Source organism: Drosophila mauritiana, chromosome 3R (assembly GCF_004382145.1).
Source record: "Drosophila mauritiana strain mau12 chromosome 3R, ASM438214v1, whole genome shotgun sequence".
NCBI classification, from domain to species: Eukaryota; Metazoa; Arthropoda; class Insecta; order Diptera; family Drosophilidae; genus Drosophila; species Drosophila mauritiana.
Window position 1 is genome coordinate 22152552 of NC_046670.1, and position 18825 is coordinate 22171376.

Sequence of the window (18825 nt, forward strand, 5' to 3'; positions counted from 1 at the left end):
ATTATACTGTAGTATTATTGAGGCTACATTTGTATGATTAACAAAAGGTAAGATCAACATGTCATGTTTAATAAAAATCTATAGAAAATGATAGTTGCCAATAACACATAATAAAGTATACTTTAACAGCCAAAGAGCTGCATAAGATACTAGTTACTAATAAAATTGTCTAGACTACATTGGATATATTATTTAATGACATACTCGTATGACTATCGTACACTTCCCGATCCATAGCGGATTTCCCTTTCGAACTGCTCGGCCTTCAAGGTGCCATCTATACTCTCGCAATTCTTGTTAAAAACGCTGTAGGCACTCATCTCGTTCCGTTTCTTTGGTTCCGTCCGGGTGTTGAAGTAGATACCAAAGAGCGCGGAAAACATGAGGAAGACCAATCCGAAGCTAAGCTTTATGGCAATCACGTAGAGAGTTATCCAGAACAGCAGATAGACAGTCCAGAGGGTATACTTTAGGCAGTTGTTTTCCTTGTGGTGATGGTCTGTCGATCTGGTGGGCTGCTCCTCCGGCACCAATTCACTTTCACTGGAGGTCACAGCCTCATCGTGTGAGTTTTCCGAGATAGCTTCGAACATAGTAGGCGGCTAAATGAAGCATGTACATCAAAATAAATAAAACACACACATATGTTTGGTTTTCGTCTTACCTGTTGTACCTCTATTGTGGTATCTTTGTTAGCCCCGGTTCCCAACATCCAGAATCTTCGTAGCTTGTCCTTGAAGTTGTCCACCGTTTCCTTCCTCCTTTTCTGAGCGCGATACTGTCGCAGCTGTTCTTGAAAATCAGCCATAAATTGCAAATGCACTGATTTTGCCCAAATTGTAAATAAACTAAGCTGGACGTGTCAACAACATATCGATAGGCACCGGGCGATATTTCCACGTACTCTTATCGATACACGCAACCGGGAACGCCCGTTAAAGCGAACTTGTTATTTTATTAAATTTTAAATTAAATCAAGATTTTTTGTTGTTTTTTTAAATTATATCTTTTCTATAACTCAATGTAATGATTTAAATCGAAATAATATATGTGTTCAATATGTTTAACGGATTATTTAATATTAATATTTATAAAAATATTTTAAGGCTGAATACTTTGTCTTTCGATCTAACGACAATGTAAAGAGTTGTACAAAGCCTTTAATACCCTTGCCATATAATAGGTATATCCTCCACCTGTAGATTTCCATATCCATATTATATAGATATTTCATTCATATCATATCCAACTTTGAAATGATTCATTTTTCACTAGTATGCAAATGTAAAATCATCCACTACTTCTATGTGGATGTCATGGGGTCGCTTCAAGGTGTCGTCTTCCCCACAAGCGAACATATATGTCGCCATGTGTGAAGGGATTTATGGCGGTAATCCCCAAGTGGCGTTCCGTTTTCACACTTTTAATGATCGTAAACATGAAGGGGTAAACAATTAAACATAATATTTTTTGTGAAAGAACTGTAACTACTGCACTTAATTGTATTTAGCCACAATTATTGCCCCAATGGTATCACTCTCTAGCAAATAAGTGTTTACCTCGGGGGTCTTACGGAAATTTTTTAGATACCTTGCACACTATTTTTTAGTAATAAATTAATTTTGTAAGGCTAGATAACATAGTGTTCTATATTATAGATTTTTATAAGCCCAAATAAAGATACTATTGGTTTCAATTATTAATATATATTTAAACATATGTTGCAGAGTGTTAAGACACGCGAATATGTGACAGAACGTGGTGCAGAATGAAACGAACCTTTGTATTATTTGCTCTAATGAATTGAAAAAACGGAATAAACGAGACAGTTCCGGTGGGCGAGGAAGGGGTGCGATCTTCTTTTTGCCCAAGATTCCCAGTCGTAGTATATGAGTGATACACATTTTATAGACAAACAGAATATCATCTAGACCCTCATTTATCTTTATTGTGCCGTCTGATAACCCAACCTCTTGGCTGCTGCCACACTGCCACTGCTTTTATACCCACTTCAACTTGGACATTCCGTCAGTTTTAGTTTGTCGCAGGTTCGGGAATGCCAGATATCTCGAAAGTCAATCCAGGCGATCACTATGAGTTCGGAATCGGGCCAACAAGACGTTGAATCGAAGCCAAAATCGGCTGGGAGTACCAGTGCTGGTCACGAATACGAGGATGTGCTTCAAATTATTGGTAGTGCAAATGTCCTGGAAGCCTTGTGAATCCTTATAAAATTTCGTTTTTAATTACATGCATCCCAGGATTCGGGCGGGTGCAATGGATCGTCCTTTTTGCCGCAGGACTTCTCCTGATGATGGTCATAAACGAGACCATGGGCATGTCCTATATTACCATAGTATCCCAGTGCGATTTCGAGATGAACTCAATGGATAAGGCGGTCATGAGTGCGGCCAGTTTTATCGGTAAGTACTTTTAATTAGCATTAGTAAAACCTTATCTTTCACGTTTCCATAGTGGCATATTTCACGTGGCCTTTAACTATTCTACAGGCATATTCTGTTCATCCTACTTTTGGGGTTACCTGAGTGACACTATAGGTCGCAGACCAGTGCTGATCTATACGACGATCGCCGGGAATTTCTTATCCTTATGCTCCACCGTCATACCGAACTACTGGCTTTATGTGTTCATTCGTTTCGGTGTTGGATTTTTGTAAGTACTTTATTAGAATTTACAACGAACCACGTGTTTTTATAGTGATTTAGAACTAACGCAAATACTAGGGGTATTACATTGCACTAGATATATGGATGCAAAGTGGATATAATTGACCTTAACTCAAAGACCTTTCGCTAGTATAAAGCAAAAACTTTAGAATAGAACTCCAATTCCGTTAATTAACTACGTTATCTGCTAACCATCGAACACATGTATCTCACTCTAACAATATTATCAATCTAACTTAAATAGCATTGCGGGAGCATCATCAACAACCTATGCGTATCTTGGGGAATTCTTCACTCCCCGTCATCGTCCAATTGCCATTAATTACGCCAGTCTCTTCGTGGGAGTGTCCACCGTCTATGTTCCAGGTAATAACTTCAGTATGTAACCTGATTACTTTAAAGACTAGAAATTGATCCTTGTAGCTACCGCCTGGCTAATACTTTCGATGGACTGGAGTGTCAGTGTAACCGATGACTTCTCATTGCGTCCTTGGAGACTGCTGACCATTTGCTACCTGCTGCCTGGTGTTGTGGGTACATTGATGTTATGGTCTCTTCCCGAGAGTCCCAAGATCCTAATGTCCTTGCACAAAACTGAAGAGGCTTTTGCGGCAGTCGATTGGATTGCAGTGACGAATTCGGGCAAACACTTGCACGAATTCAAGGTTCATAAACTGAAAACGGAAGATAACGCGAATGGAGAAAATATACTGCTCATATCCAAGTCAGCGTGAGTTTTTATTGCTAATCAAATAGTGAGTTGAAAAACTAACAATTTAACTAACTTTAAGGTTTACCACAATCAAGAAAATGTGGAAGGAAACCATGCCGCTGCTAAGAAGACCTCACTTGCTGAACTTCGTGATCAGCTGTACGATTATGTGTGGTCTATTTTTCAGGTGAGTGATAATCACGCAAATTGCAGTTGGCTTTCAATGATAAGATTTAACTTTCAAAAATAGTTCTTCGGGCATGGGTCTCTGGTATCCAGAAATTCAAAATCGATTGGGCTCAAATACGGCGGACGACTCAATGACTGTTTGTCAAGTTATTGATGCGTCAATAGATCAAATGCAAGCGAATGCAACCAATAAGGTAAGTAAACTTATAAGCTCATAAGTAGGTCATATATTTCCTCTTGAATTCACATTGCAGATCTGCGACGACCACATAAACACCAAGAGCTATATAGACACCATCACCTATGGATCGGCCCTAATCGTTGGCTATATCTTGATGGGTCTCGTTATAAACACGATCGGTCGCAAGGCCTCCATTTCAATTGGATTAACGCTAGCTGGAGCTTGTGCAATTGCATTGATTTTTATAAAGGACGAGGTGGCTATAGTGGTTTGCTTCTGCTTGTATCTGGTACTGCCCGGACTTTGTGTCTCCATTCTGAGTGGAGCAGTCGTCGATCTGGTGCCCACCCACCTGCGCGGAAAAGCGGTGTGCATTTGCCTGATGTTGGGTCGCACGGGAAGTGTTTTTGGTAGTAACATCATCGGAGTGCTCCTGGAATCCTATTGCTCTCTTACTTTCGGGGTCTTCTCTGGATTTGTGCTGGGTAAGAAGCCTATTACTTAATAAATGTACATATATAGCTAAAGATTTCCATTTCCCTTTCCAGTATGTGCAAGTCTGACGTTGCTGTTGCCTATTTAAGATATGCCATTATAGTTTAAGTAGCTAAGTTTAATTTAAGCGCAAAAATAAATTAGAATGTTTAAGAAAAACAATATTTTTACTGAGCCTATTAGCCCGGCATATAAAATAGTAAAGTAAGTATGGTCACCATCTTATATTGCCTAAACTTAAATTAGTTGCTACAATTCTTTAGGCTATTTAGCCAATTTATTCTATGACCTTGTTCTCTAAGAAAAACAATAAAAAAGAGACTGACACTCCCTCTACAAAACCGGGCCAAAATCCAAACCAAATTTTACAATGCAAATTCGCTCAGGTTTTGTTGTGCTGAGAGAGTATACATATATATATATTCTTAACTTTTCCATTTTATATCTAAAATGTCCAACGAATTTTAAAACCTTCTGTACAGTAACTGATTTATGCAATTTTAATGAGTGTTTTTATGCTTAGATAGCAAGATGAGACAACTACCCCCACTGGCATCATACACACATTCTCAACCAGCTTGCATATAAGATCGAATTCATTGATGTGCCTGAGATCTCTCAGCAAAATGTTTAATTTGAATCAAATTCAAATGCCTTAATCTCAAAACTGGTTTGCGGTTCACATGTCGCTCATTTGTTCTACAGGGGGGTTCTTAGAATACAATGCTTAAAAGCAAGTGTTGCACTAACTTACTGACCAGTCGCCAGTTATCTCAGGTATGTCAACATGCACAGCTCACTGGAGAGCAATACCCTCGGGCCCAATGTGTGGGACTACGACATGGTGCTGGAGAAGATAGGTAACTAACTCGGATGACGTATTTTGATCTGCTGCTTTTAACTGGGTTTTGGCCAAAAAAACAAAAAAAAAAAAACAGGCTATGGCAAGACGCAGTGGCTGCTCCTGCTCGTCAGCGGACTGCTGACCATCACATCCGTTGCAGCCCAACAAGCCATGAGCATCATTGTGATCGCCTCGCAGTGCGAGTTTGAAACCACACAGGCCGAGAAGGGCGTGATGATGGCGGCTAGTGTTACAGGTCAGTTGTTATGTGAGTGGGTTGGTATACACGGCGATCACAATGGAAATTCGTGTGGTGTGCACAGGTATCTTCCTATCGTCGAAAGGTCCTGCTCTATGGTAATTTCGCCAGCAATGCCCTGCAGTTCATTTTGATGTTCGTTACCAGCGTCTGGCTATTTAATATTATAAACCTTCTCGTTGGAATTAGGTGAGTACGAGCGCTAAAACGTAATTTATTGCAAAAATCTTTGACTCTACCATGCTGGAATGAATTCTCACATTCGATTGTCATATGAATACAGTGTTGGCGCGGTGTCAGCAGCACTCTATGCATATCTGAGTGAATTCAATATACCACGACATCGCGCCGTGGCGATTAACTATTCGACTATGTTTGTTAGTGTTACGGCCATATATGTTCCAGGTATGCATTATTGCTCACGGATATAATAGATTTATTAACTAAATTATTTGAAATTACAGCAACTGCTTGGTTGGTACTCTCATCGAACTGGGCCATCAGCATTGGAGATTTTGTGTTTAGGCCATGGCGTTTGCTGTTGCTAGTTAGTCTGCTGCCAGGATTTATTGGCGGCTTGATATTACTCTATTATCCTGAAAGCCCCAAGCTCCTGCTTTCGCAAGAAAAGAACAAAGAAGCCATTGAAGCTGTGGCTTGGATCAGTAAATTTAACAGGGGAAAATCCATACATCAAGTTCTGAACTGCGATGAATTTACCCTGAAGTCCGAGGATCCAGTGGGCGAAAACTTGTTGGCCGAAAGCCAAGGATGTGGTATATTATCCAAAATTTGCAGGGCCACCATACCACTTTTCCACAAGCCACATGGATTTAATTTTATTCTTTGCAATTTGGCATTATTTGGAATGTTTTTCAGGTAATCCCTAATGGCGATAGACTATAATAAGTCCTTAGGATTATAAATAATTTTTTTATAGTTCAAACGGCATGCAGCTTTGGTTTCCCGAAATTGTTAATCGGTCATCAGGTGCCGAAAATAACTCTTCAACAGTTTGCGAAATTCTCAGCGTACCTGTAGAACACGTTAATGTTACAGAAACTTTGGTAATTATGAACATATTCTAAAATTAGGTAACCAATTCTAATACTTAATTATCATTTTAGGATTGCACCGATCCTATTAGTAGCAAAACCTATATAGACAACCTCGTTGTAGGTTTCGCATTTTTGATTGGATTTTCGATTCAAGGACTAATACTTAATCCTTTGGGCCGTAAAAACGTACTTTTAGCTGCTCTGGCAGTTGCGACATTAAGTGGAGTCCTTTTACATTTTATGGAAAGTCCAACAGGAGTCCTTGTTCTCTTCTGCCTTTACATTCTTTTGCCTGGGCTTTCGATTTCAATTATGATTGGCGCCATTGTTGATTTGGTTCCTACACATTTGAGGTAAATTATCTATTTTTTTTATTAAAGTTGAATTAATTATTCACTTTTCCGATCAGATCCAAGGCAGTCAGCTTCTGCATGTCACTGGGAAGACTTGGGATCATTGCAGCTACGAACTTGATGGGAGTTATGCTGCAGCCTTATTGCAACACCACTTTTGCCATGTTTACGTGCACGCTAATTGGTAAGTAATTCGACCAATGGATGAATTTTAACTAACTCAATATTCTTTTATTTCAGTTTGCATTGTTATCGTTCATTACCTACCAATTCGGAACTCAGCTTAATGAATTGTTCATTTTTGTATTTGTATATTTTTCTTCTTAATGTTTTTTATTAAATTTTTACTTCAATATTTAAACGGTTGTCTTTTTAAATTAAAATGGTGACATCACTTCCAGTTCAAAAAGCCGTTACAATAGTCACGTCAGCTCATATATCGATAACAAATTTGAGTTGATGTGTAGGGCACATAACTAGTGAACAAGAATACCTCAACTGAAATCCAGGTTCTCACGATAACTTTGATGCAATCGATAACCTGCGCCACATAATATTGATAATATACAATACTTCGCAACTTTTCCGCCGGCAATTTTCCCAGAAAGTCCGGATTATGGCGCCGCCGGCTGCGCGCGCTCGCTACATAGCCAACAAGGCGGACAATCAGATTCTCTCAAAAAAGCCGCCAAAAAGACCGGGCCTAAATGGGAACAACAAGGCCAAGGAAGCCGCACCGGCCGGCAAAAAGAAGGATAAGGATGCTAAAAAGCGGTAAGTATTGGTCTGCGTATCCTGATTCCCACTAAACGCGGTTACTTCTCACCCGCAGCAACCAACCTACAAGTGGAGCCCAAGAGAAGGGGCTTCCGAACCCAATAATGCCCAGTGTTCAGACCGCCTTCAAGACCTTCGTAAGTGCCCGGTTGTGCAGCGCCATTTGGGCGTACATAGCCGACTGCGACGAGACGTTCAACTACTGGGAGCCGCTGCACTACATCATCAATGGCCACGGACTCCAGACGTGGGAGTACAGCCCCCAGTTTGGACTCCGATCATACACATACCTATTGCTACAGGGCGTACCCGGATACTTTTACCAAAAGCTGTTCAATCCCAGTCCCATACTCATCTTCTACATGGTGCGATGTATGTTGGGTTTCGGTTGTGCCGTAATGGAGCGATATATGTACAAGTAAGCATGTCATTGGTATTAAATCCTGTTCAAAACTAACTAAACTTTATTTAGGTCCATTTGTCAAGAGTTTGGAATTCACATCGGTCGTCTGTGGCTGATATTCCAGCTCTTCAGTGTGGGCATGTTTGTGTCCAGCACCGCTCTACTGCCATCCTCCTTTTCCATGTACTTTGGCTGTGCTGCCCTGGCCGCCTGGTGGCAACAAAATTACTGTTTTGCCATATTCCTGACAGCAATATCCGCTTTGCTTGGTTGGCCATTTGCTGCGCTTATTGGCATTCCGCTGGTGCTGGAGATGCTTCTAAGGCAGCGGGATTGGAAGACCTTTGTTCAGTGGACACTGATATCGGGCGCAACGGTTGCCATTCCCATGATTGCCATTGATACCAGCTACTTTGGCAAACTGACATTTGCGCCTTTAAATATAGTTTGGTACAATGTGTTCACCAGCCACGGACCAAACATATTTGGCACGGAACCACTCAGTTACTACATTATCAATGGTTTCCTTAACTTTAATATTATTTGGGTAAGCTATTGTATATATTATTTTTTTAAATTTATGAAAACTTTTTCCCTTATAGCTCCTGGCCCTTCAACTACCCATAATGCTGGTCATGGACTATTTGATTGTGCCAGCCAAATCAAAGTCGACGTTGAATTTCCCCCACTACATATCGCTGGCTCCCCTGTACCTGTGGCTTCTCGTCTTCTTTGCCCAACCGCACAAGGAAGAGCGCTTTTTGTTTCCCATATATCCCTTAATCTCGCTTTGTGGAGCCATCACTGTGGATGTATATCAGCGCATATTCTTCCGCATGAAATCGGTGATCTTCAAAATTAAGGCGGGAGTTCATTATCTGGACCACAGCATGTTCATTGCCATCCTGGTAATGGTGACCAGCACATTGTTGGGACTTTCCAGGGTGTTTGCCCTGTACAGGAACTACCATGCTCCGATGGATTTGATGTTGGAACTGAACCAGTTTAAGGCGACACCGCAGTACGACCCGGATGTGATATACAACGTGTGCATTGGCAAAGATTGGCATCGATATCCGGGCAGCTTCTTCTTTCCCGCCAAAAACTTCCGGCTGCGTTTTTTGAAATCCGAATTCCGAGGCATGCTGCCCGCGTACTATGACGAAGGCCAAAATGCTACTAAGGTAGTGCAACCGTATTTTAACGATCTCAACCAGGAAAATGAGCACATGTACTTTGACTACGACCGTTGCGATTTCCTCGTCGACTTTGATGAAGGCAAGTATACGGCTCTGGAACCCAACTATTCGAAGCGATCCAAAGACTGGTCTGTGATGAAAAGCCTGCCCTTCCTCATTCCGGAGAAGTCGCACAAGGTGTTACGTGCCTTCTATGTGCCATTCCTGACCGACAATCACATTCAGTACGGAGACTTTAATCTGCTCAAGAGAAAGACGAAACGAAATGGCAGGTAAAGGCAGGCCCAGATAGAAGGAGTCTGGAGTCATGCCACAAAAACTCCAATGTATCCTTAGCATATGGGTTGGCTCTCTTATTCTTTTGAAACAAAAAACGCATTAATCTTAAAATAATTCCAAGCAAATATGCTTAAGAAACTATAGCTTCAATTCATATTGAATTTATAGTGATTTCCAAGTATCTTTACACCCCTGAGAGCCTCTATCTGTATTTCAAATAATCTTTCGTACCCAGCATTGAATTTGTAATATCCTTATATCTGTTCTATGTCAGTGAAGCGTTTTTAATTCTAGTTATTTTCGTTTTGTCCATGCCAAAGTTGTGAAGATCACCAGAATCGAAGTAGAACATAAGCGTCAAGAATATAAACAACGAGATTCGTAAGGTAAACTGTTTGCATGGAAGGGGCCAACATGCTTGAATAGTCGAAAACTTTATTGGACGGATCCGTTTACAATCTGGGAAGCAAAACTTTACAATGGAAATCGCTTGGACTTAGCCTAGATCTGGTGCTGGGTCTGTTTACAATGCTATATTTGGTCTACTCAATGTACATACACGTGTGTGGGGCCTAAACCTAATCCTAAACTGACTTAGCAGCGATATTTACAAGCTCTCCGTGGGTAGCTGGCTCCCCTTCTGCGCTCTAGAAGTAGACCGTCAAGTTGTTCTCGGAGGAACCCATGGCATCGGTGGCGGATAGAAGATTGGAGCCCGCATTGGCGGGTGTGGTACTGATGGTGGTGACCCCACCGCTTGCCACTCCCGTGGCAGCCACTTTTCGGTTGTTGTTCTCCGTTTGCAGGGAGTCGTGCTCGATCTCATCCTCCTCGAAGAGCTGGCCATTGGCGGAGGCGCGCGAAACTATGCCTGGCAAGAAGACTTTTAATAGTGAATGTTTCGGGTGAGAATGGGGGAACGGAATGTTGGAAAGGATCAAAGATGCAAATCTTATTAATTTCTTGTTTTTGTACGTTATTAATTTTGAAGTTGGATGAACTAAGTTGTTGACTGGCACCCTTGGCAACGATAATGATTGACTTTCACTTACTGCGCACTGTGGCCGCATAGCTCTCCCGCTGGCGCTCCCGGTCCCGCTCCCTCTCTCGTTCCCGCTCCATCAGGGCGGCGGAACTACCGAGGGCCATGCTACTACTGGCTCCACTGGCCACGTGATGCAAGCCATTGTTCATCGGATTGGCCATGGTGATGTTACCGCCGTGCTTCATGTGCAGCACGGAGACTCCGCCGCTCGTTACACTGGCTCCGTTGCCGTTGCCATTCCCCGCCAGCTTTTCGTGGGTAACCAGATTGGCAGACGACACGCTGCTGTGCGCCTGGCTGTGCACCCGATTCCGACCGAGTCCCAATCCGCTGGATGCACTCTTGCCTTGCTTCTTCGATCGCACTATGTAGCAGCTTAGTGCCACTATGATCATCAGAAAGAGACCCATTATCATGCCGAACATGCCCAACATGTTGCTGTTCCATCCGGATCGAGCCAGCGTCAGACCTTCCATGGTGACACTGACAGGTACGGAAGTGCTCCTGGGTGGTACGCCCGTGTCCGTGGCGATGGCTATCAGATGGACCGTGGACTCGTTGAGACTCTGTAACTGCTCCGGCCGCATGTAGATGTTTCCAGTGGAATCAATTTCGAACAGTCCGGCGTGCTGACCACGAAGCGAGAGTTCCAGTTTGTCATTGCGATCCCCATCAGCAGCCTCCACCTTGCCGATGAGCACGCCCTCGAAGGAATCCGCGCGGGATTGCAGGGACTGCTGGAGGTGAGGAATGTTGAAGGTAAGATTAAGAAGTAAGATAAGACTTTTCAAAGACTTACGCTTTTGGGCACCATAAACTCGTAGTGGGTTTCCCGGAACCGAGGTTCCCAGTCATTCACGTCAATCACCTCCAGGGTAAGTTCCGCGGTGCTGTTAGTCATGCCATCGGTGGCTAGGACCTGGAACTCGTGCTTGGTCATCTTCTCGTAGTCGAGTGGCTTGGCTAGCACAAGTTCTCCCAGCGATCCTACGCTAAAGAACTGCGAATTCACGGGATCGGGAATGACGTACTTGAGGTGTTTGCCGGGCTTATTGGTGGGCAGTGCTAGAATCCGATTTCCAACGGCCGTATCCTCGCGAATGCGCATAACGAATCGCTTTTGGACAAAGGCCAGAGTGCTTAAATCACTGTGACTCCCAGGTCGCGTCAACTGGACAGTGGTCAAGGCATAACGATCTGGATTGTCAATTTGCGTGGCCTTCACCACCAACGTTGCTCCATTCGCTACATCCGCATATCCGATGGGTGTCAGCAGGCTAATTGCTCCATTGTGTGGATGGATGCGGAAGTACTTGGCATCCTGCGACTGGACTATCGTGTACTGAATGGGCGCACATATACCCTCGTCCTGATCCACCGCCTTCAGTGGCTCCGGCCGCATGCGAAGCTCTCCTGGCCTACCATCCGCTGGTATCTCAGCGCTGTAGGACTCTCGCTGGAATTTTGGGTTCTGGTCATCCGCATCCGTGATGACCACCCGCAGCAGCGTGTCCGAGTGACGTGGCGGTGTGCCCTGATCCTGAGCCCTCAGCTTCACAGTAAAATTCTGCAGTTGCTCGTAGTCAAGCGCTTTCTTGAGCACCAGCGTACCTTCCAGAGGATTGAGGAACTGCACATACTCCGAGTACGGTCCTGGCAGCACCTGGTACTCCACCGTAGAGAAGGGACCCGGTTGGTCGGCATCCTCGGCACGGGCGCCCTGCAGGATTCTAGTGCCCGGAACGGTCACCTCCGAAAGGGTTAGAGTGTAGGGCGTTCCGATCCACTGGGGGGCATTGTCATTCACATCAGTTACTCGCACGTTCACGGGAATGACGAAGCTCTGTGGAGAAATTGATTGAGGTGGAAATTGAGCAAGGAAGGTATACACTCAAAAAAAAAATTCAAAACCATAACTGACTACTTATACTATGCAATTTAGCTATTACTTTGTTATTTTGTATATTACTCGACATTTTAACGAACTTATACCCCTTTTCTGCCTGTGTAGAACAACCCATTTTCGAGTGTGTGCACTTCAAGACAAACACCTTCTTTTTAGCACACGTATGCTGGTCACTGACCTCGCAGGAGTTCAAAGCCCAACCACGCCGCCGAATGTCCTGCATACATTTGCATGTTTAGCGGACCTCGCTCCCCAAACCAGGACATCCCCGCTACCTTCAACCACCCAGCTAGATTTCTACCCGCAAACGGAAGCCTTAATGGCTAATTTATGGCCACGAAGTTGGGGCTAACCGCAGGCGCCAAAGGGGTTGGCTGCCAGAAGCGTTCCCGTTGTCCTGTAGGACCAGGAAACCAGTGGTGACTAGACCCAAGTCTGCGATCTTGAGATGATCGTTTGAGTGGCAAAAGGTGTTTACTATGATGACAAATAATAGCTCCAACGGATATTCCTTAGAAATGAATGCATTGTCAATCTATTTCAGATCTTGATTCCACCTTCGATGGCTCCTTCGCGTTTAAATGGACTTGCAGCAGTCGTTGCTGTTGAAGTAGGAACTAGCGCTTTGTTGATTCTAAAATTGAAATGGGCGTTGTGTCTGGCAAGTTTTCAATTGTTTATAGAGTGCCTCGAATAGCCGCAACGCCGGGAACCGTGTTTACCTAAATTTAACAAAGCTTAGCTAGCTCAAGGGAACACGCACTACCTGAAGGAGGTGGAGGTGGAGGTGGGGGCGGAGGAGGAGGCATGGGTTCAAGAAGGTGGCCACTTGCTGTATATAGGTTAATTGGTTGCCCATTGAATTGCACGAACGGGTCCTTCGCAGGTGCGGAATGCGGTTCCGAAGTGGCCGACAGGAAGAGCTCCAAGGAAATGTGCACGATGTGGGTCAACGACCAGGACGACTGATTAATTGCGGCGTTAGCCTGATCGGCAAGTTCTTAGCCACCACTTTCGTTAGTTTAATTCGACATGCTGGCTATATGGTTTCCCATTATGGTAGCACTAACTAATTCCTAAGCACCCTAGCTTCTTGGGGCTTCACTCAAGGAAAGACCATTAGTATATATCAGAGGTATAAAGTTCTTACCGGATCCGTTGAATGCCGTCGTATGCAGATCACATTCACGTAGATGGACGAAGGACCTCTCACGCCCTCCTTGTCCAGTTCCACTGACAGGGCTAGCTCCTTGGTGCCGGGATGAATCTCAACTGGCGCATTCTTTTCCCTCAATGAAAGATTGATGTCGCCTGTTTCGGCATTGGCATCCCCATTGATCCGCAGCTTGCCGATTATGGAGCCCACCGCCAGATCCTCGGTGGCAAGAAAACTTTCCGCGGAACCTCCGCCCTCCAGGTAACAACGTGAGTCCAGAATGGCGCCCAAAGTAGCTACAAAGTGAGGAAAATTGTATATGTTAGTAAAGTATCAACCAGTGTCGCTGACCTAAAAAAGAACACCATGTTCGAGTATCGGACTACAAATTGGACTCTCTCCCTTTCAGGCTTACTTTCGGTCCGTCCTGATAATTGCGAATTAAGAGTAAATTGCAGCGACAGGCAGAGGAAGCCACCACATTGATGGACCGGACGGTCCAGTGTTTGTGTTCCAGTGAGCCACCTGTCCGAATCGCCAGACATGTTTGCTCGTACCTCGGATACGCTCTACTAAGCTTCCGTTTTCTTTCATTTCGAGTGCTGCAATTTTGGGCCCGCGCTGCAAAGGCGAAGACCAACCACCGTGGGTCCCAGTGGATATCCATGTGGGTAACTGGCCACATGGAACAGCTCTCTGGCCGCTTCGCAGCCGATTTGCGTTTCCGGACAAGCTCTGATATCTAATTGTGTTAGTGTGCAATGGGTAAACTTGGGATGGTCATGCAAATGGATGCAAACACTTGCGCTCCTCGGATGCAAATTGCTACAAGTTTATTTGGAGAAAACTAGAAGAAAGTCTATTTTCCTAACTACACAACTTGATATCTTAAATGACATATTTATGTGGATGTAATGCTTCCAAGCTATGACCAATTACTTAACTCCCATGGGAGCATGACATAACACCTTATTTTTTGGGCAGTGCAATTATAAACTCTTGCAAGTATCTCCCCTGAAATGTTCCGGTTTATACCTCCAATTCCTTGACCACCTCAAAAACAAGTTCTTATTATGTGCTAACAGTATAATTTCAGTTTGTTTCTTCTTTTAATTTTGTTCTGGTAAACGGTTGTCGGTTTACAAACGACTTAGAATGACCCTGGCTGGGGGTCGCCCGTCATCTCCGGCGGGATTTCATTTCCATGCGAGATACAGATACATCTGCGATGAGGCAGAGTGAAATCTTCTAGCTGTGTCTTCAAGATCTTCGTTGTAGGTTAATTGTTGTGACATTGGGCAATGCATATGGTAATGAAGATCTGCGCTCGCGGACTTTCTTCGACAGTTAAAAGTGTTTTGAAAATTAGTCTAATTGCTGCGGATTTATTACAAAATCTCTCAGATGTGTGCTGATAGCTCACGTATGTGTACATGCACTACTTTCTGCAGAAAATGGAAAGTTTTATAATCGTAATCTGAAATCGGGACTACGCACTGGAATCCATCCCGCACAGAAATTACCCAACTTTCCTACTAATTAGTAACGAATGCATGTATGCAATCCGCTTTATTTAAAAACCAAGACTAATTAGAGTCACTGGATTCCAAAACTCATCCATAAGCCGCAAATATCTGAAGCGTAAATCCGCGAAGCTTTACCCAAATGGAGTGGAGATAAATAGCGAACCAAATACCCACCTAAAGATTACATAAGTTCTACTTTTATTTTTATTTTTTGCCAAGTGGGTGAGTGTAAGACAAATGAAAGTGAGTTGGCGGCTGAACAAATTTGGCCAAAACTACGTGAATGTGCATATGGATGTGGTGGAGTTGGAGAAAAGTTTCAACAATCAAAAAGTTCAGAAAACAAATTTTCATTCGGTTTGTTTTGGTTGCTTTTGATAAAACAACAGCATGAAAGCCCAAAAAGAGAAAAAGTGTCCGTTCAGCTTGGTGATTTTCATGAAAACGCCAACGAAACGACAAACTCCTCGGTCTGGGCCACTGACTTTGGCCAAAGGTATACACTATAGTCATATAGGTATAGGGCTTTTATTTTTGGTATTCCAAACGGCAACTTGTGGCTCCTCGCCAGATGCGAGTTCTGTCTGGTTAAACATCGTAAGCATCGACATAAGTATTTCGCAATCAATCTTTGTGGCACAGGTCAAGCTATGCCAGCTATATGGCAAACCCGTTAAGGAAGAACTTGAACTGTGACAGAGCCATTAAGACACACATGTGTTCTATGCCCCAAGTGGAGTAACGATACCACTCGAGTATGACAACGTAATGAACCGAGATTAATGCACTGAATGGAACTCGAAACTGGAGCAACTTCATGACCACAATCGGCCTGCGTATCCATATCCAGAAAAGGTAAAACCCTTTGACAGCTGCCCCATGGGTCGGGATTGCGATGGGGGGCATGGAGCTTGTGGACTTGGGCATTTGGGGGTGGGCAAAACCCCAGTAAGTCAGGTAAAAACTTTTATCCGTCATAAATCGTTGGACCAGAACGACGTTGACGTCTCCGTTTGTTTTCTTCGCCGCCGACTTTCCTCTTTGGTTTATCGAGTCTCGCTAGGAATTTCACTATTTTTCAGTTTTTACTTTTCGAGGGTTACATGCGGTTAATTGCTTTGTTTGTTTTCGATTATCAAAGACGACACTTGGATCCGGAGTTACCAAACATTCCAACATTCCGATTTAATAGCTATAGCTACCCCATAAATACGTTTAAAGGACTCACCTTTATTAAACCAGCAGAGAGCCAAGATCGCATAGTATATCCATTGTTGATTTATCCGCATTTTGTACAACGATATTATATTAGCAATTAGGTTAGTTGATAGTTCCTCAGCTTTTCAGAGCCACATAACACTTCCACACAAATCATGAAAATAAGATTTAGCTCAGTCACTTCACTTGATGTTCTTTAGCACTTTCCATACTCCATTTGTAATGCTCTTGTTTAACCGGCAGGTTTTTTATATTTAAGCAATAACTCTGCGTCTATCTGCGATGTGCCATAAACGAATTGAATTTATGTGCAACTTTTCCTTTGTTTAGCCCTGTAATTGGCAAAATGGCAATTTGAAATGGATAATGCTGGGGGCTTCACGGGGGCAATTGGAGTCTTCTAGATTATTACAAGATTATTAGATAGACAAAACACTCTGGCACAGAAACCAAAGCAACTGGAACATTAGCACTCCCCACCGCCCAACCTTCTAGCAACTGAAAGTTGTTCTTCATCTTTAGCATAAACGCCCTCCTACCCCACCGCCCCTCCTTTGACCCATTGTCTTCTGGTTGTGGGGCAAATGTCGCACACATGTCACCTCCAAGTTGCGCGTTTGGAGTTGGATGGCGGGAGTGGGGTCGCTGGCTTGGTTGCCACATTGTTGTCACCAACGGAATTGGCGGCATTCTATTCCGCCAGGAACAACAAGAATAACACAAGCGAAAAGGGGAGGATTCTTTTGCAAACCGAAGCAAGGAATACTCTTTCTATGACACCTTGCAGCTATCCGAACTTTAGCAACATTGAAATCTTTATTATATCCTATCTACCCAGACTGATATGTAGATCAAGTTCATCCATATGAAATAGGTACGCAGATCAGTCTGTTATACCCTCATGGACTTAAAGAGTATATAGACAACAGCAGCCACTGAACACGGTGGCAATGTTTTTGTTGTTGTTTCCTTGGTTCCGGTATTTTTGAGCCAGTGGAAGAATTCGAAACGCCCGTTTACACGGGCCAAAGGAGCTTCCCCCTCCTGGCCAGGATTTATGGCATACCACAGCTGGTGGGCGGGTGTTTTGAGGATGAGGGAGGACAGTGTGGGGAGTGGGAGGCGTGCTGCATCGTTTGATGGCTGAATCCGGAGGTTTGGGGGACAGACAAACATTTGCATACAAATCGCATAGCTGGCCGTTGGCCGATGGCGAAAATGAAAACGCTTTTTTGACCGGAAGCCCGCGGAAGCGCACAAAAAAGTCATTCACCTGTGTAAAAACGGTTACATTTTCCGATATTCGCCTGTGGCGCAAACTACGAACTTGTTTTCCCCAGGGGCTTTTCATTCGGATACACTGTTAACTGATTTACGGCATATGGGAGATTTAATTGGGGACAATTTATGTATTCCGGTAATAACTTCAAGTTGGGCTAATAAAATAAGATGAAAAGGAAAGTACTTCATTTAATACAAAAGTAATATGAACAACTCTAGCTTAGCTAGTCAAAGGTTTAAAAAAACTAATCACCAACTGAGCTGCTCAGTATATTTAACTGCGTTTCCTGTTACTTTCTTTAAAATGCAAACCCTTTTTCACATGACTCATGATTTTCATACTTCGAACTGCATATATGCTTCACTGTACTTTATGTTTTGCAAACACGCACTTAATCCTTTCGGGCTTTATCTTCCAGTTGCACTAAATGTTGGTTATTTCATTGTTATGACCGCGATTGCAACGGACAAAGAACAAAGTTGGCCGAAACGCTTTCAGTTAGTACTCCGCAGCGCTGAACGAGCTCCTCGCCTCGCGATCCAAACACAAACTGATTTTCCTTCCATAATGTAGCCAAAGTCGCGCCCCCTAACAACCGACGGCAATAAAAGAAGCAGCAACAGCCTGTGAAGCCGGTGTGCGCTCACTATCAACATGTATGCACACATGCGACAGTCGGGGTCACAAAAATAGTGATCTTTCATACGCTTTTAGAAGAAACCTTCGGAAGAAAGCTTCAAAATGGGAAACCTTCAGATCTGCCATTTTTGCTACATTTAAGCATTTTGATATCGCAGACACTTGTTAAAGATGCAAAAATTGAACTTTTTGTTCACTTAACTTTTAAAACAGTCGCAAGGAATCTTAAAAAAAAAACTTTTAAATTATTGTATACAAACTGAAACCACAGCCCAGAATTTCAAAAAGAGCGAATTTGTTCTAAATGAAAATATTAAGTGCAACTGCAATTGCAGATAGGGAAGCAGGCTGTCCCAGTCAAGCTCCTATTATTCTGACCGCTGCTGTGGATAAACGGTGGAAGCCTCTCTTTCGCTTGTGTCGAAAATGTTTCCACATCACTCGTCAAGCGTAAGCGTTTCGGCTGGAAAGCGGCAAGAAGCAGGGGGAAGCGGCGCGGCGGTGGGGCGGGGCAGTGCCATGACAACAACAACAGCTCGCCGCCACTGCGCACGCGCCCCAGCTGGAATTGGAATTGATGAGTGGATTCGGATTCCAGGGCAGGAATCCTCTCCTGC

At 43.6% G+C, this 18825-nt stretch overlaps 5 protein-coding genes across 6 annotated transcripts; 3 read left to right on the forward strand and 2 right to left on the reverse strand.

The window, feature by feature from the left end:
* Positions 1 to 37: 37 nt before the first annotated feature.
* Positions 38 to 882, reverse strand: LOC117142978 (SAYSvFN domain-containing protein 1). Its single transcript, XM_033307330.1, has 2 exons — positions 665 to 882; positions 38 to 602 (listed from the first exon to the last, which is right to left on the reverse strand). The coding sequence occupies exons 1-2, from the start codon at positions 806 to 808 to the stop codon at positions 213 to 215; spliced, it is 534 nt and encodes a 177-aa protein (XP_033163221.1). The 5' UTR covers positions 809 to 882; the 3' UTR covers positions 38 to 212.
* A 1211-nt stretch (positions 883 to 2093) lies between these two features.
* On the forward strand, positions 2094 to 4496 carry LOC117145572 (synaptic vesicle glycoprotein 2B). Its single transcript, XM_033311277.1, has 9 exons — positions 2094 to 2193; positions 2262 to 2423; positions 2511 to 2673; positions 2932 to 3053; positions 3111 to 3417; positions 3479 to 3586; positions 3650 to 3782; positions 3843 to 4254; positions 4318 to 4496. Exons 1-9 carry the CDS (start codon positions 2094 to 2096, stop codon positions 4350 to 4352), a joined length of 1542 nt encoding a protein of 513 aa, XP_033167168.1. The 3' UTR covers positions 4353 to 4496.
* A 517-nt stretch (positions 4497 to 5013) lies between these two features.
* Positions 5014 to 7139, forward strand: LOC117145531 (synaptic vesicle glycoprotein 2B). 2 transcript variants are annotated; one of them, XM_033311226.1, is made up of 9 exons: positions 5014 to 5124; positions 5203 to 5384; positions 5432 to 5556; positions 5651 to 5772; positions 5832 to 6246; positions 6308 to 6434; positions 6495 to 6778; positions 6835 to 6962; positions 7019 to 7139. In XM_033311226.1, exons 1-9 carry the CDS (start codon positions 5052 to 5054, stop codon positions 7063 to 7065), a joined length of 1503 nt encoding a protein of 500 aa, XP_033167117.1. In that variant the 5' UTR covers positions 5014 to 5051; the 3' UTR covers positions 7066 to 7139. The 2 variants fall into 2 exon arrangements, with proteins under 2 accessions (XP_033167117.1, XP_033167116.1); XM_033311225.1 differs by having other exon boundaries at positions 5203 to 5364.
* Positions 7140 to 7394: 255 nt separating this feature from the next.
* Positions 7395 to 9821, forward strand: LOC117145899 (alpha-1,2-mannosyltransferase ALG9). Its single transcript, XM_033311750.1, has 4 exons — positions 7395 to 7552; positions 7611 to 7973; positions 8028 to 8505; positions 8561 to 9821. Exons 1-4 carry the CDS (start codon positions 7395 to 7397, stop codon positions 9431 to 9433), a joined length of 1872 nt encoding a protein of 623 aa, XP_033167641.1. The 3' UTR covers positions 9434 to 9821.
* Positions 9815 to 18129, reverse strand: LOC117145906 (protocadherin-23). The gene is made up of 6 exons (XM_033311758.1): positions 17911 to 18129; positions 16298 to 16619; positions 13538 to 13839; positions 11281 to 12324; positions 10489 to 11218; positions 9815 to 10307 (listed from the first exon to the last, which is right to left on the reverse strand). The coding sequence occupies exons 2-6, from the start codon at positions 16356 to 16358 to the stop codon at positions 10084 to 10086; spliced, it is 2361 nt and encodes a 786-aa protein (XP_033167649.1). The 5' UTR covers positions 16359 to 16619; positions 17911 to 18129; the 3' UTR covers positions 9815 to 10083.
* Between the last annotated feature and the right edge of the window lie 696 nt (positions 18130 to 18825).

Bases quoted from the DNA above. Each gene is read 5' to 3' on its own strand.
- LOC117145899 (XM_033311750.1), top strand. From the start codon at position 7,395: ATGGCGCCGCCGGCTGCGCGCGCTCGCTACATAGCCAACAAGGCGGAC. The intron at 7,553-7,610 runs GTAAGTATTGGT...TCTCACCCGCAG, and splicing joins GATAAGGATGCTAAAAAGCG to CAACCAACCTACAAGTGGAG. The intron at 8,506-8,560 runs GTAAGCTATTGT...TTTCCCTTATAG, and splicing joins TTAACTTTAATATTATTTGG to CTCCTGGCCCTTCAACTACC.
- LOC117145906 (XM_033311758.1), bottom strand. From the start codon at position 16,358: ATGCGGATAAATCAACAATGGATATACTATGCGATCTTGGCTCTCTGC. The intron at 11,219-11,280 runs GTAAGTCTTTGA...CCTCACCTCCAG, and splicing joins AGTTTATGGTGCCCAAAAGC to CAGTCCCTGCAATCCCGCGC. The intron at 10,308-10,488 runs GTAAGTGAAAGT...TCTTCTTGCCAG, and splicing joins CTATGCGGCCACAGTGCGCA to GCATAGTTTCGCGCGCCTCC.
- LOC117145572 (XM_033311277.1), top strand. From the start codon at position 2,094: ATGAGTTCGGAATCGGGCCAACAAGACGTTGAATCGAAGCCAAAATCG. The intron at 3,054-3,110 runs GTAATAACTTCA...TGATCCTTGTAG, and splicing joins GTCCACCGTCTATGTTCCAG to CTACCGCCTGGCTAATACTT. The intron at 3,587-3,649 runs GTGAGTGATAAT...TTTCAAAAATAG, and splicing joins ATGTGTGGTCTATTTTTCAG to TTCTTCGGGCATGGGTCTCT.
- LOC117142978 (XM_033307330.1), bottom strand. From the start codon at position 808: ATGGCTGATTTTCAAGAACAGCTGCGACAGTATCGCGCTCAGAAAAGG. The intron at 603-664 runs GTAAGACGAAAA...TGCTTCATTTAG, and splicing joins CCACAATAGAGGTACAACAG to CCGCCTACTATGTTCGAAGC.
- LOC117145531 (XM_033311226.1), top strand. From the start codon at position 5,052: ATGCACAGCTCACTGGAGAGCAATACCCTCGGGCCCAATGTGTGGGAC. The intron at 6,247-6,307 runs GTAATCCCTAAT...ATTTTTTTATAG, and splicing joins TTATTTGGAATGTTTTTCAG to TTCAAACGGCATGCAGCTTT. The intron at 6,435-6,494 runs GTAATTATGAAC...TTATCATTTTAG, and splicing joins TTAATGTTACAGAAACTTTG to GATTGCACCGATCCTATTAG.